Raw genomic sequence first — 16637 nt, 5'->3', positions numbered from 1 at the left:
GGTTGAAAAATTAATTATCTAATGCTGTAATCTAGCGTTTTATTTATACGTACACAACCTTAAAGGTAAAGGTTCCCCTCACACATATGTGCTAATCGTTCCTGACTCTAGGGGGCGGTGCTCATCTCCGTTTCAAAGCCGAAGAGCCAAGACTGTCTGAAGACATCCCCATGGTCATGTGGCCAGCATGACTAAATGCCAAAGGCAAACGGAACACTGTTACCTTCCCACCACAGGTGGTCCCTATTTTTCTACTTGCATTTTTTATGTGCTTTCGAACTGCTAGGTTGGCAGAAGCTGAGACAAGTAACGGAGCTCATCCCGTTACATTGCAGTAAGGATTTGAACCACTGAACTGCCGACCTTTCGATCGACAAGCTCAGCATCTTATCCACTGAGCCACCGCGTCACAACCTTATGAATTCTAAATTGGATATTCTTCCAGTTACATACTGTATGAAGGCTCATTTCTTTGAGTGTGGAAGGACACCGTATTTTTTTTCAACAGCAAAACTAAAATGGTGGCTGAGAAAAATGACAGTTGAGAAAGAAGGCAAGAATTTCGTAGGGGAAGGGAAAGCTGTTCCCCTGAATTTCAGAGGGGAAGGGGAAGCTGTACAGCAAAGCAATGCATGAGAAGTTCTTTCAAACATATGATATATCACAGAAAATCTGAAGAAGAGTTTGGGCTCCAGAAGATGAGAAACCCTTCCACAGTTTCAATCCTTTATCATTCTCTCATCCTAACTTTAAAGGCCATCTCATTTCTCATTTGTTCATGCCATTTCCCCCCTATTCTTCATCTACCATATTCGACACCATACTCAGGTTTTATTCCAACTATCAAGAACCACTCACCCCCCTCTGAATATATATACATTACAACGTTATTTGCTTCCTTCTCATATTCAGGCTGTACATATGGACCTTAGTGTCTATTAAGTGTCCATTCCCACCCCCACAATTCACTCCCCCACCCCCCCACCTCCTCATAAAATGGAAATGGACTTTGCTGCCAAAACCTAGCAGATGCAGAATGAATTTGTTCCAAAGCTGAAAAGAATTCTCCGAAGGCATCACTGTATAATGTTTTATTTGCCTTCCCCCCACACACACACTTTCTGTGACCGTCCACCTGGTTATTGGTTTATGAGTGACACGTTGCTCTGGCACAAAATAGCTTCCAAATGAGAATAAGGAATAATAAGTCATATACTGCATTTTGCTCTAAAACATGGCAAAGTAAGCAAATTTATTTTAATCCTTGCTACAAACCTATTAAAAGAAGATTGGAAGTCATTCATTTTACAGAGCAAACTGAGAAGAAATCCAAACTCCACATTGGTCCACAGTGAATAATCAAAACCTACTTTAATAAGTCAAGATCTGCATGAATTCCATATGTTTTCTCACAAAAGGAATTTGTGAGTGAACATATGGAATTCATGCAGATCTTGACTTATCTCATTTCTATATGAAGAGGGGTGGGAAGAAAAAGAAATCAGAACATCACATCTAACTTACATGAAAATCAGGAACTGAGATGAAGGGTAACCAAACTATCTTCCCGTGGGGAAATGCTCCCAGTTCGGACCGGATCGCCTGATCTGGTAGCTATGGTGGCGGGTGGTTCAGAGAACCGGTAGCAAAAATCCCTGCCCCCATCCCACCCCAGCTGAGCTGCGTGATCATCAGCGGTGGTTTTTTTTCTACTTTTAAAAGCATTTTTTCTTCAGCCGAAAAAAAAATGCTTTTAAAAGTAAAAAAAAAGCCTCTGATGATCGTGCAGCTCAGCTTCGGCCGAAGAGGTTATAAAAAAATGCTTTTAAAAGGTTCTGGTGATTAGGCAACTCAGCTGGGATCACCAGAACCCTTAAAAAGCTTTTTTCCTCTGGCGATCCCAGCTGAGTTGCCTGATCATCACAGGCTTTTAAAAGGATTTTTTTACAACCTCTTTGGCTGAAGAGGTTGTAGAAAAAATGCTTTTAAAAGTAAAAAAAAAAAGTTGGCCACGCCCACCCAGTCACATTACCACCACCACCAAGCCACCCCCAAAGAACTGGTAATAATAAATTATACATTTCACCCCTGCATCTTCCCCAAGAACCCTTTCAACCATAGCTGAAACATGAAATACATTGCTTTTATATTAAAGTTGTGTGAAAGGGAGTGGGCAAAGTGAAATTAGATTCAGGGTATCCTCACATGCATGAGTAATTTAAAACATATCTGTTAACTTTCTGAAGGTCCTCTTTACTAGAATAATCTCATGTATACATCAGCCAAAAGGTTATTGAATGGGTTATCAGATTAGGAATGATCAGATATTAGATATAACATTCCTTTTTTATTAGTTGTGGCTATTAATTTAAGGGCAATCCTCAACTCTATGAGAATTACAATTATCAATACAATCCTCATAACAATTTCACAGATAAAAATAAATTTTATAAATAAAGTTCACCTGACATTTTTTTCCTCCAGCTTCTGCATTTTTTAATTAAACATATAGCCATTTTAGGAGGTACTAGTTTGTAGGTAATACTCAAGGTAGTTGCTTGAAATCCAGCTCTTGTTTATCTTTTGAATTATTTTAATTTTTTAGAAGTTTTCACTGCTGTAAACAATAATATATACACCTTGGGATGGCAAAATACATTTTTTCTTACAAATCACCCATATGGTCGAAGCATGACAAGAGTTGAAATAATAAAATAATGCATAAAAGGGTTTTACACCAAATTATTTCTCCCAGCTATGATCTAGCCTCAAATTGCGCAATAGAATGTTAAATTGAGCATGTATATACTTGAAAAACAAAACTCTTTTTAAAATTGTACTCTAATTACTTTATTGTGGCTAGAAGCAACTGAGTGTGTGCGGTAGGGTGAAAGGTTAAGTCCTCAAGTTACAACAAAGGTTAAGTACAGGGAATTTTTAAGTTGAGGCAAAGATAAAGTACAAGTAGCCCTCAAATTACGTTGGTTTAAAGCAGAGGTGGGTTTCAGCAGGTTCTGATCAGTTCTGGAGAACCGATAGCAGAAATTTTGAGTAGTTCGGAGAACCAGTAGTAAAAATTCTGACTGGCCACGCACCCATCTACTCTCTGCCTCCTGAGTCCCAGCTGATCAGGAACAAATGGGGATTTTGCAGTAACCTTCCTCCGGAGTTGGGAGGGAATAGAGATTTTACAGTATCCTTCCCCTGCCACGCCCACCAAGCCATGCCACGCCCACCAAGCCACACCCACAGAACCAGTAATAAAAATTTTTGAAACTCACCACTGGTATAAAGTGCAACATCACATGACCACATCGCTTAGTGAATGCAATCCTGGCTCTCCACATTGCCATTGTTAACCAAATTCCATTGGTTGTTAGCCAAAGGACCCAAGCCAAACTAAGCCATTCCTGTTTGATTCCTCCCAGCCCCGAACCTTGGTTCTTCCAAAATAAGGGACTGTCATCCCTTCAACTCTCTCTATTGCCTATTTCCTCCACATCTCTACCCACTTTTGGCTGCAGAAGAGGGCATGCATGGCCAACTTGTGAAGGTCCAGGTTGGGTGTGCTTGGTCAGCAGCAGCAGCAGCAAGAAGACGTCAAAGGTCAATTGCTGCAGTAGAGTGCAGGCAGCAGGGACCACGGAGGGCCTCTGTGGCTCAGACTGCTAATGCAGTCTGTTATTAACAGCAGCTGCCTGCAATTACTGCAGGTTCTAGTCCCACCAGGGCCAAGGTTGACTCAGCCTTCCATCCTTTATAAGGTAGGTAAAATGAGGACCCAGATTGTTGGGGGCAATAAGTTGACTTTGTATATAAATATACAAATAGAATGAAGACTATTGCTAACATAGTGTAAGCCGCCCTGAGTCTTCGGAGAAGGGCGGGATATAAATGCAAATAAAAAAAAAAAGATGGCATAGATCAGGAGATAGGCAGGTGAGGAAGTTGAAGCATCCCTGAGTGTAGGCCAGTTGCCAAGTGCCAAAATTTTGATCACATGCCTGTGGGGGCACTGCAATGGCCATAACTTTGGGACCGGGCGTAAGTTACAGTTCATTGAGAACCACCATAACTTTGAACAGAAGCTGAAAGAACTGCTGTAATTTGAGAAATACCTGCACTTCAAAACTCAGTTTTGAAAAAGGAAAAGTGTATTATGGTTCCAATAAGTGCATTAACAAACAGAAATTAAACTGTGTTGTAAACCATGTTTGGGAAACCCAATTTTAAACAGCAGCATTAAATAAATGCATGTCTATTATTTGTGTGATTAAGGAATTAGATATTTTATGTTAAGTCTTCCCCATCCAGGGTAAGATACTTGGGATTTAAAATCCCATCCATTCCCATTTGAACTTGCCCTTGTTTCAAAATCAGTGTTAGATCTCATACTTATTCACATGCCACAAACTGTTAGTAACCCTGGTGGATTTGGCCTTTTTAGTAGCTTCCACTATATATAGTCGCCTTATAAGTGAGAGGGGTAGCATATAAATTTAATAAATAAATAAATAAAATAATATAAAATTTACTTTTAGAAGAAAACAATTGGTTCACTTTCACTTTACAGCACTCTCTAAGGGGTTTACAGCAGCGGTCACCAACTGGTGGTCTGTGAGAAAATTTTGGTGGTCCCCAGAAAAATTATTTGCATTTTTTAATATTGCACTAAAGCAGGGGTCCTCAAACTACGGCCACTGGACTGGATACATGCAATGAACGTTTGTGTTGCTGCAGAGAGCCTCCCCCTTCGGGGTCTTTTTGTGTGGGTCGGAGGGGGGCAGAAATTCCAACTTGGGGTCTGCTTCAGCCTCCTGGTGCAGGGCTTGCGCGAAGGCTGGAGGAAAGCACTGCTGGTGGCGAAGAGCCGGGGGCCTCGTTCCAGTGGGACTGCCTCATGGCCTGGAACTGGCTGACCATCTCAGTCCACTGAGCTTCCAGGCACCGGTACCTGGCCTTGCACACCCGCAGGTCTTCCCTCTGCTTGGAAAGCCTGTGCTCATAGTCCTCAGTAAGATCCTTCTGCTGAGCCTCCTTCTCAGTCAGATCCAATTTGAACTGAGTCAGCTGTTTTGCCAACTCTTTCTCATGCTGGCTGCTTAGTTCTAGAAACTGCTTCCTGTTGGGGCCCTAAGGAACCCAAGCGGGCAGGCGAGGAGTGGTGAGTAGAGGCTGGCAAGGCGCCCCTCGACATGAATGACATTGAGTTGGCCACGCCCACCCAGTCACATGACCACCTTGCCACATCCACCCAGCCAGTAATTAGGTAGATCATATTAGTGGTCCGCGGCATTTAAAATTATGAATTTAGTGGTCCCTGAAGTCCGAAAGGTTGGTGACCCCTGGTTTACAGAGTCAGCAGATTGCCCTGAACAATCTGGGACCTCATTTTACCAACCTTGAGCCAGTCAGGATCGAACTCCAGGCTGTGGGCAGAATTAGCCTGCAATACTGCATTCTAACTGCTGCACCAGCAGGGCTCATGGTCATGGATATTTAATGGACATTCTGATGTTGTTTCTTGATAGATCTTTCACTAGAGTTGGTTTTATTTCAAATTATTTACATTAAAGATTACATTTTGTACTTCTTTTACTCTATAAGCCACCTTGGGAACACTAAGGTATTGAACAGTAGGTGTAGAAATGCAGTTGAAATGCATTTTTAAAAAAATAATAATCTAGGCCTTACAATTAAATAGAGAAATGCATTCATTGACATACTACACCTTGCTTAATAAACAAAAATGAAAAATTCCTTAATATAATTTGAAAAATTAGTAGTGCTTCTTGAAATTAAAAAAAAAACTTGAACAATTTCACTGCACAGTTCAAAGGTGTAACATAAAATTCACTGTAAGTTTAAAAACAAAATTTTGCAAAAAGTGTTTGAAGTATTTTGAGCCCAGCATTAAAACCCATCAGTTATTTACAGATCAAAGAAGCTCGGAGTATCCTGGAACAATCCGGGTGAGAAATGCCAAAATCTGATTTCATCCATGTCCACATGTTTCTTTGAACTTGTAATTCAGAGAATTGGTCAGTGTATTGAACTAATTAACATGCTTAACGCTTGCCAATTTTGATGGCTGTGATCCTTTCTTGCCGGAGAAGAAAAGAGATGAAGGAAAAACAGGAAAAATGTAGGAAGAGAGTAGAACTGTCTGTGATGAGAAAAAGACATGTGCCATGATGTTATCACACATACAAAACTTTCAGAAACATGTATGATTATCCTCAGAGGTCTGAAAATGAACTGATTTTCCTGCATATAATTCATCGGAGCATCCCTGCCTTTAGTCTCCCTTGAAGTTGCTGTTTGCAGAATTTCATATTTAGAGAATTGTATTCAAGCAACATCCTCTACTAGCCAGGAACAAATCTGAAGTTCTTACAGTCAGATTCTAAACTTTGTTCTTATGCTGATACTACGAATCATACCGACGTCATTTAAATTTGGATATTTTGAAGACATAAAAAAGTCAGGAATAGGAGATTAATCCTAATTTCATGAGAAGTCTACTTCTGCTCTTCAAATCACACACAGAGTCCATTATTTTTATTTTGGAGATAAATCCCATGAAATTGATTAATCAGAGAAGAGAAGAGAGGAGAAGTTGCTTTTAAAAATTGCACAGTGATTTGTTAGCAACTGTTGAACCGAACTGTGCAATCAAAACTTTTACCAAGGTTATCTGTAATGAGAAATTCACCACCACAATATTGCCCAGCTAAAAAGGATGAACTATGCATCATCTTCAACCACATGATCTGAACCAAACATCTTTAGAATTATAGTGTATTTATTAAGAAATCTTATATTAAGCAAAGCATTTACAAACAATTATAATGCCAATAATCTGGTCTTCAACTCAGAAAAGCTACCCATATTTTCTAAAAACTGTATTAGAGAATGACTGCCAATAAAATCAGGCAACAGAAACTTTCAAACACTTCTTGAAGCTGACAGAAATAAGCTTGAAATAAAAAGAAATGTTTAAAGTTAATATTATTCATATCTATCTAATGCTTTTAAGAAGAATTAGTCAATTTAATTTAAATAACAAATGCAAAGTGAAGTATTTGATACAAATTATTCTTGAAAATGAGACAATTAGAAAACTATTTTTGAAAAAAACATTACCAGAATTTGTCAAAAATTGCTATAATTGAGTGGATCTAATCTAAATATAATTGCTTGGATCATTGACAAGAGCATTTGTTTTAGATAGCAGCAAAAGTTGAAGGATAAGTTCAACTGTATGAGAATTTTTGTTCACTAAAACTTGAATGAGTATTCCAGGTGACTTGTAACTATTTTCAGAAAATCTGCAGGGAAAATCATTTTTGTGGAGGCAGGTAAACATATAATTATGTAGTATGCATAATTTGCATCTGAAAAATCCCAAATTCAGTATGTGGCATCAGCCGATGATTACAATTATATCTGCTTGAGATACTGGAGAGCCATTGTTGGTCAGGTAATTATGGTTCAAAAAGACAAATAATCTAATGTGTCACGAAGCACAATTGTCTTTCTATAATTGTCTTTCTACACCACCTTTGTCAGGCCCTGGCATTTTGTGCTTCCAGGAAACTATGTCTAAACTTTCAAACTACACTGGTTTGTTTAGGATTTCAAAATAAGGCAAGAAGGACCTCTGAGAGCCAGTTTGGTAATCAGGAGCCTAGGAGTAATCAGGAGCCTAGGAGTTCTAGTTCAGGAGAGGAGAGGAGCAAAAAGGAGCGGAGAAGAGCAGAGAGTAGTAGAGAGGAGAGGTAAATTAAAGAACTAAAGATCTGGAATACAGGTAGTCCTTGATTTACAAAAGCCCATTTAGCAACCGTTGAAGTTACAATGGCACTGAAAAAAAGGGATTTCTGACCATTTTTCACATTTATGTGTGAAATCCCCGTGGTCACGTGATTTACATTCAGGTGCTTGACAAGTAGTTCGTATTTATTGCGATTGCAATGTCTCAGGGTCATGCAATCCTGTTTTGCGACCTTCCAACAAGCAAAGTCAATGGGGAAGCCAGATTAACTTAACAACCGTGTTACTAATTCAACAACTAAAGTGATTCATTTAACAATTGTGACAAGAAAAGTTGTAAAAGGGGGGGAAATTACTTAGCAAATTTCTCACTTAACAACATAAATTTTGGGCTCAGTTGTGGCTGTAAGTCTGTAAGACTACCTGTATTGAAATCCATAATTGAAAAGCAAATTGATCGTTTATTGTGGCCCATGCATAATGCAAAGAGCATTATGTTTTTCTAAATCTGTCACACAAAACGGATATTTCTCTCCTCCCCCCCAAAAAAAGCTAAGAACCAATTTATCTATTGAAGATGTTTCTTTTGAGAAGTGTCAGCTATACACAAAGTTAGGCGTTAAGCTCCCTCTAGTGAACCGTCATAGAATTGTCACAAGATTGTTCCAACAAGCTAGTTATTTCAATGACTTTATGTACAATGAAAATCAGCTTTACCTTTTCTAACTATTATGTTCCTTTTCAAAAGAAATCAAAATACTATTCCTATTACTGAAGGAAAGTACTCTTAAGAATTCAGGCTTTCAAAAAGATGTTATTTTCTCTTTGTCAATTAATAGGGAATATTGCTACGGTAATACTCCTACTAGAACCTCAAAGAGGAAACAGGCTTAACAAAAGGTAATAATGTATTTTTTTTTCAGAAGAGTCATAGAAACATTGTCATTCACTATGCCATACACTAAATAAATATCATTCATTAAAATAAAGGAATGTTGAGAGGGGGACAAATGAAATCCCTAGATCAAATTAAAATCAAAATAGCATATTAATCAAATAAAAAAAATCTGAAATATACAGAAAATATATCATTTCCTTTCTTTTTCACATTTAATTGTCTCAAAGGATTGCTATAAGTTTATTAAGCACTTACATACACTGGTAGTCAACATCGTGTGTGTTTATTGACCAAAAGAATCCATGAAATTATTCAGTTCAAATATTTTGTTTTACCCCAAAACCTAAAACACGACATACTCTCACTGGAACTCTATTAGAGGGAATTTCAGCATAAAATTTTCACAGGGTATTTATATTCACAATCACCACGTTAATTACCTTTCCCATCAGCCCTTCATCTGTACATTCCTTTCTCCGTTGTTGTTATAGCTGGTTTAAATTATTTGGAAATCTCACCCCCATCCCCTGCAAATTTGGGTTGCTTGACGAGAGACTAGGATTCAGGTTCTTAAAGAAAGCAAGTAATACATCTCTAATTGAAATCTGAATGGAATTTTTTTAAAAAAACAAAAACCTTCGACTGACTTAAATCAAGGAGAAGTACGATTCCAAGAAAGAATTCCTTTGCTTAGCCTAAGAGCGTCTTGTAAACATGGAAAGCATTTCATGAAAATGAAATCCATGCAGTCTTATTTAGATTAGATCCACTGAAATCAGTGCAATGCAAATTACATGAAAACAACTCATAAACAAGCTATGAAATGTGAACAGAAATAAAGTCAAAGAAATTGTGCCAAGCCTTCAGAGTTGAAATTAAAATCTGTCAATGTACAGTGCAATGGAATCTAGTTTTGATGAGAGGTTCTCCCTTTTTCATTTGTCACTCAAATCTCAGACGATCGTGGGTCCTTTATTTATGCGTTTATTTGTTCAATTTGTATTTGTTGATTGGCACAAAATTATTTCTAAAAGCAGAACAGATAAGGCTTTCGAATGTACTAAACTCAACACCTTGAGAGTTGTTCATAAAATATTAAGTTTCAGGGCTATTTTTACAAACATATAATTGTATGAATCAAAACAGAATATACCAATATCCACACAGTTGATATGTCATGAGTAATTGGCACACTACGCTTAGAAGTCATAGGCTGGAATGTTGGAAGTAGTTCAATCTCAATCTATCCTATTCTACACATACTATTCTGAAGAATTCAGAAAAGAAATATCTGATTTTAGTGTCAACGTGTTCTATTTTTATTTTATTTTATTCTGTAATCCCTTGCATCAAGGGTGGAGTCGAGGTGACTGAACGGAATTTGAGTATTTACTGGCCGGATGCCCTTCCTGACACCTACATGGAGTTCTCAGCAGACAATAACTCATTGCACCCAGAGAGAGAAATATATGCTGCTACCTACTCACAGCTTCCTGATTGTGAGGCAAGACCTTAACTCTAGGCTAACACACCGCTCACAAAAGTGTTCTATAAAGAAACATTTTGCAATTAGCCAAGGGCAACTACAAGCATTATGAATGATGACTCTAGTAATTGATACTCAATGATCAGTATGAGCCGCGGTGGCGCAGTGGTTAGAGTGCATTACTACAGGCTACTTTTGCTGATCACTGACTGCCAGCAGTTTGGCAGATCGAATCTCACCAGGCCCAAGGTTAACTCAGCCTTCCATCCTTCCGAGATAGGTAAAATGAGGACCCCGATTATTCGGGGAAATATGCTGATTCTGTAAACCACTTAGAGAGGGCTGTAAAAGTACTATGAAGCGGTATGTAAGTCTAAGTGCTATTGCTATTGCTATCTTCAGTATTAAAGTGACTGCATTACTTAAATATGAGTATAATCCATAAATACAATGCAGACCCAAAAATAAAGGGTTTTTTTTTTCAAATAAAACAAATAAAAAAGGAAGCAACCTAGGCTTAAAAGTAGGGGGACAGGACCCAAACACACTGGGGAAGGGAACATTATCTAGGGCACTAAAATATCATACCATAGAAGATACACATTTTAATAACATATGCTACGGAAGACCAAGTCTCTGAAGTTGTAAGTAAATTTGAAAGAAGATCACAACAGCTTAGTAAGAAATCGATGTTCCTTTTTCTTATGTGCTTATATTCCATTTCACTATATTGCTGATTAACAATCTTATGAGTCAAAGGAGTTTAAACTTTCAACGCTACGTCAAATAATTTAATGGAGAAATGTTAATTTTAACTGCATTATAGTGAAACAGGAGAGATCATTAGGCACTCCACTCCACTAAAACTGCAATTAAATTCAAAACTTGCATTTTATTTCTACAGCTGCACTCATTATAATGTCCATTTTGCACATCTGGTAAAGGAAGCGTTGAAGATCAGCAGAGGGATTCCCTCCTTTCTATGCTTTTTCCCATGAACTAAATATAATGGAATTCTGACAGATGTTCTCCTTGGTCATAGTTAATAAAATGAATTCTACAGACAGTGAAAAGCTTGGCTCAGCTTACCAGGATAAACTTTCAGCAGACGAACTATAGATGTCACCAGCTCATCATCCAACTATGAGCCCAAGGACGTTCAATTCCCCACACCACTGGCCTTATCGGTATGATCAGACTTGGCAAAAATGGTGTGTGAATGCCACATGGAAAGTTTTTTCCCCTGCTGTGGCTTAACTTACCCCTTCATACTCTCTTTTTTTCACAGCACAAGCTGTGTCAATATGCCTCCATTCTATTTCATGCAACAGGATTCCAGGATGCTTCCAGCACAATTCAATGTATACATGACATTATATATATATATATATATTTCATTTTGTTAAAAAGCCATCTGAACCATTTATAGTCATTGGAAACATCACACACCATCATTAGGCAAAAAGATTCAGCTGAAATGAATGAACAAAAAGATAAGCCTTTAATTGCTCAGGGAAACATTCCATAGCAGAGAGATAATTCCACGTGCTAAGCCCCATCATTGTTAAAAATGACGATTGGGAAGCTTAATGGGGTATGAAAAAAGGCCTGGTCCTTTTTTTTTTTTTTTTGTACTCCATTACCTCATCTACCCACATAGGAGAAAATCGGTTCATTTTTTAAGAGACTTGGATGGGAGTTTACACATTTGTCATTTTCCTACTACTACATATAAACCATAGCTATGAACTCCAAAGCATCACACTTTCACTAGAATTTAAGTGCTTCGTGGTTTCTGCCAAAAACAGAATCATGACACATCCTCCTCTTCCTTTTTCCATGACTTTGTGCAACTATACAGCTTGACATGATTATGAGGCAACCTTTTTTTTCTATTTTGCGGTTGCCATTCGCAATGGGGAAACTAAACCATCGTGGCTTCCATTGTTGTGTTCGTTGAGTGACTGTTCAAAGTTACCACGGCACTGAAAAAAGCAACGTGTGACCATTTTTCACACTTATGACCATGGCAGAATCCCCACGGTCACGTGATTTACATTTGAATGCTTGACAACTGGTTCATATTTATGATGGTTGCAGTATCCTGGGATCATGAGATCACCTTTTGCAACCATCTGCCTAGCAAAGGCAAAGGGGAAGCCAGATTCGCTTAGCAATTGTGTTACTACTTTAACAACTTCAGTGATTCACTTAACAAATGTGGCAAGAAAAGTCGTAAAATGGGGCAAAGCTCACTGAAACAAATTTCTCACTGAACCACATAAATTTTGAGCTCAATTGTGGTCGTAAGCTGAGGACTACCTGTATTTTATTCTTTTTTTTAACCCCCAGCCTTCTTCAATCTGGTGCCAGATTTATTAGACTTCAAATCCCAAAATGCCAATACTACCTAGCAATTCTGGGAAATCTAAGGGTTGCAAAAAATGACAGGTAGCCCTTCCATTTAATGAAGTGACTGGAATTTCCAGCACTAAAGTGATGAAGTTCTAAAAGGTGACCTCACATGATTTCACCTCTTCCACTGATGTCGTTAAATGAATCCCATGGCGCCGTTATGCACAACATCACATGGTTGCAATTTGCAACCTCCAACCATCCCCACTGACTTTGCTTGCTCGATGCAGGCAGCAATAATGGTGGCAAATGAAAATTACGTGAATATGGGATGCTGCACTGTCATAATCGCCAAATGGCTGACAAGCACCTGGATTGTGCTTATGGGGACACTGCAACAGCCACAATTGCAAGGTCCTATTGTAAGGACCACTTGTTCAGCACCGACATTAAGTTAACACAGTTGCTGAATGAGTGTCATTAAGCAAGAACTACCTGTCCAGTACTCCACACTTTATCAGAAAAGAGGTGAACATAATTCTGATCCTATCAGCATCCATAACCAATGTGAAAAGAACAGCAACCCAAAAATCTTCAATAATTAACAACATGCTTCTCACACATTATAGAACGTTTTCCCACTTCAAGAAAAATAATGATAATGCCTGTATTTTCTTTTATTCTTCTTTGATCCAACTTACCATATTTTTCGGAGTATAAGACGCCCCGGAGTATAAGACGCACCTTAGTTTTGGGGGAGGAAAATGGGGAGGGGGGGAATTCTGTTTACCAGGTATTCATCTGGCTGGTCCCAGCACATTAGTTCGCTCGCTGGTTTTGAGGTTGGGGCTGATTGGGACATCAGCTTCAGCACATTAGTTTGCTCGCTAGTTTTGAGGTTGGGGCTGGTTGGAGCTATGCTTCTAAAGCACAGCTGATTGTTGGAGGGAGCAGCAATTAGAAAAGCAGGCAAAGCACGGAAGATTGCTTCGCTCATGCTGAGGCTGAAAAACAGCTTCAAAAGCACAGCTGATCCTCAGAGGGAGCTCCAGTGACTAAAGTAGGCAAAGCGCGGAAGGGGTAAGAGAAGGCAGCAGCTGTTCCGGGTAGCCATTTTAGGCACCGCGCGGGGTTACATTCAGACTATAAGATGCACCCAAATTTTCAGCCTCTTTTAGGGGGGAAAAAGTGCATCTTATACTCTGAAAAATACAGGAAATATGGATTCACAGCATGCCAATGTCGTGTCCATCCATATTTTTTTTTAAAAAGCTAAACAATTTAACAGACAGTTTCCCACAAACCAGCAATAGTTTGAGTTGGGAAACAGCAGTCTCCTAACGTAGAGTTAAGCAAACAGCATTAGAAAAAAATCTAACAGCATTGTACGACTGATCATTTGTGATTTGTTTCATTCTGTAGCAAAGTCCCATTTCATTTCAACAATAATTTGTTTCTCATTCTATCTGGGCAGGTGCTTCCCTCCCACCCTCCAAAAGCAATATTTCAAATGAAATTGGTTTTGAAGGAACTTTTTATGAATATACATAATGGAAAAAGCCCCAATTAAATTCCAACAAAATGTTGCCATTTTCAGTAAACAAAGGTCTCTCAGCAGGGTCAGGTTTTATGCTAAGATACCCGCTTGGAAATTAATTACCACCCTGATACATGTCAAAATACATTTTTGAAAGGGAATAGCATTCAATTGCAAGTGTGTGTTTTATCTGATAGGATGCAAAAAAGAAAAGAAATCAAATCAGCCTTCTTTACCAACCACATTTATTCAGCACCCCTTAGAGAAATCAAAAAGTCTTGTTAGCCTTTTCATCTTCCTTTTCCTTCTTCTTCTTCTTTTTCCCCTCTTTCGCTTTTTTCCAACTAAGTGGAATCTTCACCAAGCCACATGTTTGGTGAGCCAGAAAACAAGTACAGAAAACAAGAAAGCGGAAGATGTTCCGTTCAAGAAAAGCAGGTGTCATTTCCTCATACAACTTTATGAGGTGCTACAACAAAGCACACCCCATCCCCAATTTCCCCCAGTAACTAGAGGAACTGAATTGTGAAAAGTTCTTGCAATTATATAACAGCATTTACACAGAGAACAAAAACTCTTGGTCTGGAAGCATCTTTTTGGGCCTTTTTATTAGAATTAGGATTTTTGTTTGTGATGGTGTTGTTTTGCTTTAATTGAATTCATTCTTTGTTCGGTACAAATCCTAATGGGGCAAGGCATTGGAGATCTGGCTATCTTCCCATACGTTTGGGTCAGGAGATAGGTAAATTCTGCTACTATTGATAATGAGTGGGTTATCCTGGGGTGTATGGAAGATTAAGTTTGGTGGGATTGTTTGTTTTAATCTTGTCAGCTGCCCGGTCATCTATATAAATCATATAAATTATATATTTTAAAAAATAGATTGCATCAATTATGGTCGAAAATTGCTGGTATCGCTGGTTCAACTTATTTACTGCAAAATCAAATAAGATATTTAATCTGGATTTGAGCTGTGGGACAAATTGTACTTTTTAATAAGTCCAGACTGGTTCCTTAATTAGCTTCTGTGTTAGGAAGGAAGGGAGATACCCCTAATATTACTTAGCACTTAATTTATCTGAAGCATTTCTGTAGCACTCTTCATTTCATTTTGTATTTGAGGGGCCTGTGCAATTCATTCAATCATTTAGAACATGCAGTAATTACTTTTTTGCTACTTAAATGTGCACACAAGTTAAAACCGTAGGAAGACTACAATAAGCTTGCCAGGTCAGGCCATTACATGATAGAGAATGTATTCAATGAAACATCAGAATTAATTACTGTATATTAACATTTTTCCTATTAATGTTACTCATTTACTCATCCAGTCTCTAAATCATACTATAACTGAAAGCCACAGAGCAATAGGCAAAGCCAAGTACTGTGTAATCGCCAATGCAAATTCTTCCTTGATGAGGCTAGTTTTCCATTCATGAAGGAGCAATTTTTTTTATCACTCCTTATCAATTTTTTTTTCTTAATGAAGTAGAAAAGCAAATTGTGTTACCTCTCTTAATACTGTGCTTTTATAACCTCGGTAGAGTCCTAGGATACCCTAAAAAAATCAACAAAGAAAACCGATCAGCTACTGCAAATTGTTAGGAAAGGCTGCCAACATATTGAGGATTACATGATAAGCAGAACAGCTTTACTGAGGATAATGTAATAGCTTCCAGGAAATTGACAATATTGATTATAAACACACTACCTATTGACTTCCTGAGTTTTATCTCACTTTTGAATGAGTTCGTCAGCTAGAGCTGCACATTGAAGGAATAATATTTAGTTAGTAACCTAAAAGAACCAAGAGAGAAAGAAATCTATTGCCGATGCTTATAGTCACTGTCTATTCAAAATATATATCATAAAAGAAAGTGGAGGTAAATTTTGACTTATGATTGTAATGGAACTCAACCTTTCCCTCTTATGTCATGATGGTTGTATGTTGACACACCTTGGTGACCAACCTGATTTTACAAACTTTTTAGTGGTGGTCATTAAGCAAACACCTGGCCATTATGCAAACAACGCAGTTGTTAAACAAATGTCACAATCATTAAGTGAGTCGGTGCATTCTTATGGATATTTTGGGAGGGGGGGGGCTGGAAACCAGCCAAAAAAGGCAACTTGTAAATCACCTCATTTGACATGGAATGCTGCAACAAGCTGTAAAGGTCAGCTGGTTGTCAAGTGTCCAAAATACAATCTTGCGTGTGTGTGTGTGTGTGTGTGTGTGTGTGTGTGTGTTGCCATCAAAACTCCGAAACTGGGTCACAAGTAACTTTTGAAGTGTCCATCATAATGAAGTGACTGGTTGTTAAGCACTCCCATATGACACCTATCCTGCGCAGACTGCACTGGCTTCCTGTGGCCTTCCGGGTGCGCTTCAAGGTTTTGGTGACCACCTTTAAAGCGCTCCATGGCATTGGGCCGGGTTATTTACGGGACCGCCTACTGCGAGAATACCTCCCACCGTCCCTGCGCTCTCACAGAGAGGGTCTCCTCAGGGTGCCGTCAGCGAGGCAATGTCGTCTGGCGACGCCCAGGAAAGGGCCTTCTCTGTGGGGCTCACCTCTGAACGA

At 38.6% G+C, this 16637-nt stretch overlaps 1 protein-coding gene across 3 annotated transcripts in view; it reads right to left on the bottom strand.

Annotated features, from left to right (window-relative positions):
- SLC25A26 (solute carrier family 25 member 26) overlaps positions 1–16637 on the bottom strand; it is a 144944-nt gene that overhangs the window by 103629 nt on the left and 24678 nt on the right. For all 3 annotated transcript variants that reach the window (XM_058167184.1, XM_058167185.1, XM_058167186.1), the window contains one exon: positions 15563–15610. In XM_058167184.1, the coding sequence (XP_058023167.1) occupies positions 15563–15610 (48 nt within the window). The remainder of the gene's footprint in view (positions 1–15562; positions 15611–16637) is intronic.

This window comes from Ahaetulla prasina, chromosome 2, assembly GCF_028640845.1.
Source record: "Ahaetulla prasina isolate Xishuangbanna chromosome 2, ASM2864084v1, whole genome shotgun sequence".
Taxonomy (NCBI): Eukaryota; Metazoa; Chordata; class Lepidosauria; order Squamata; family Colubridae; genus Ahaetulla; species Ahaetulla prasina.
The sequence above is the reverse complement of the archived record's forward strand: the minus strand, read 5'-3'. Positions and strand labels throughout refer to the sequence as shown.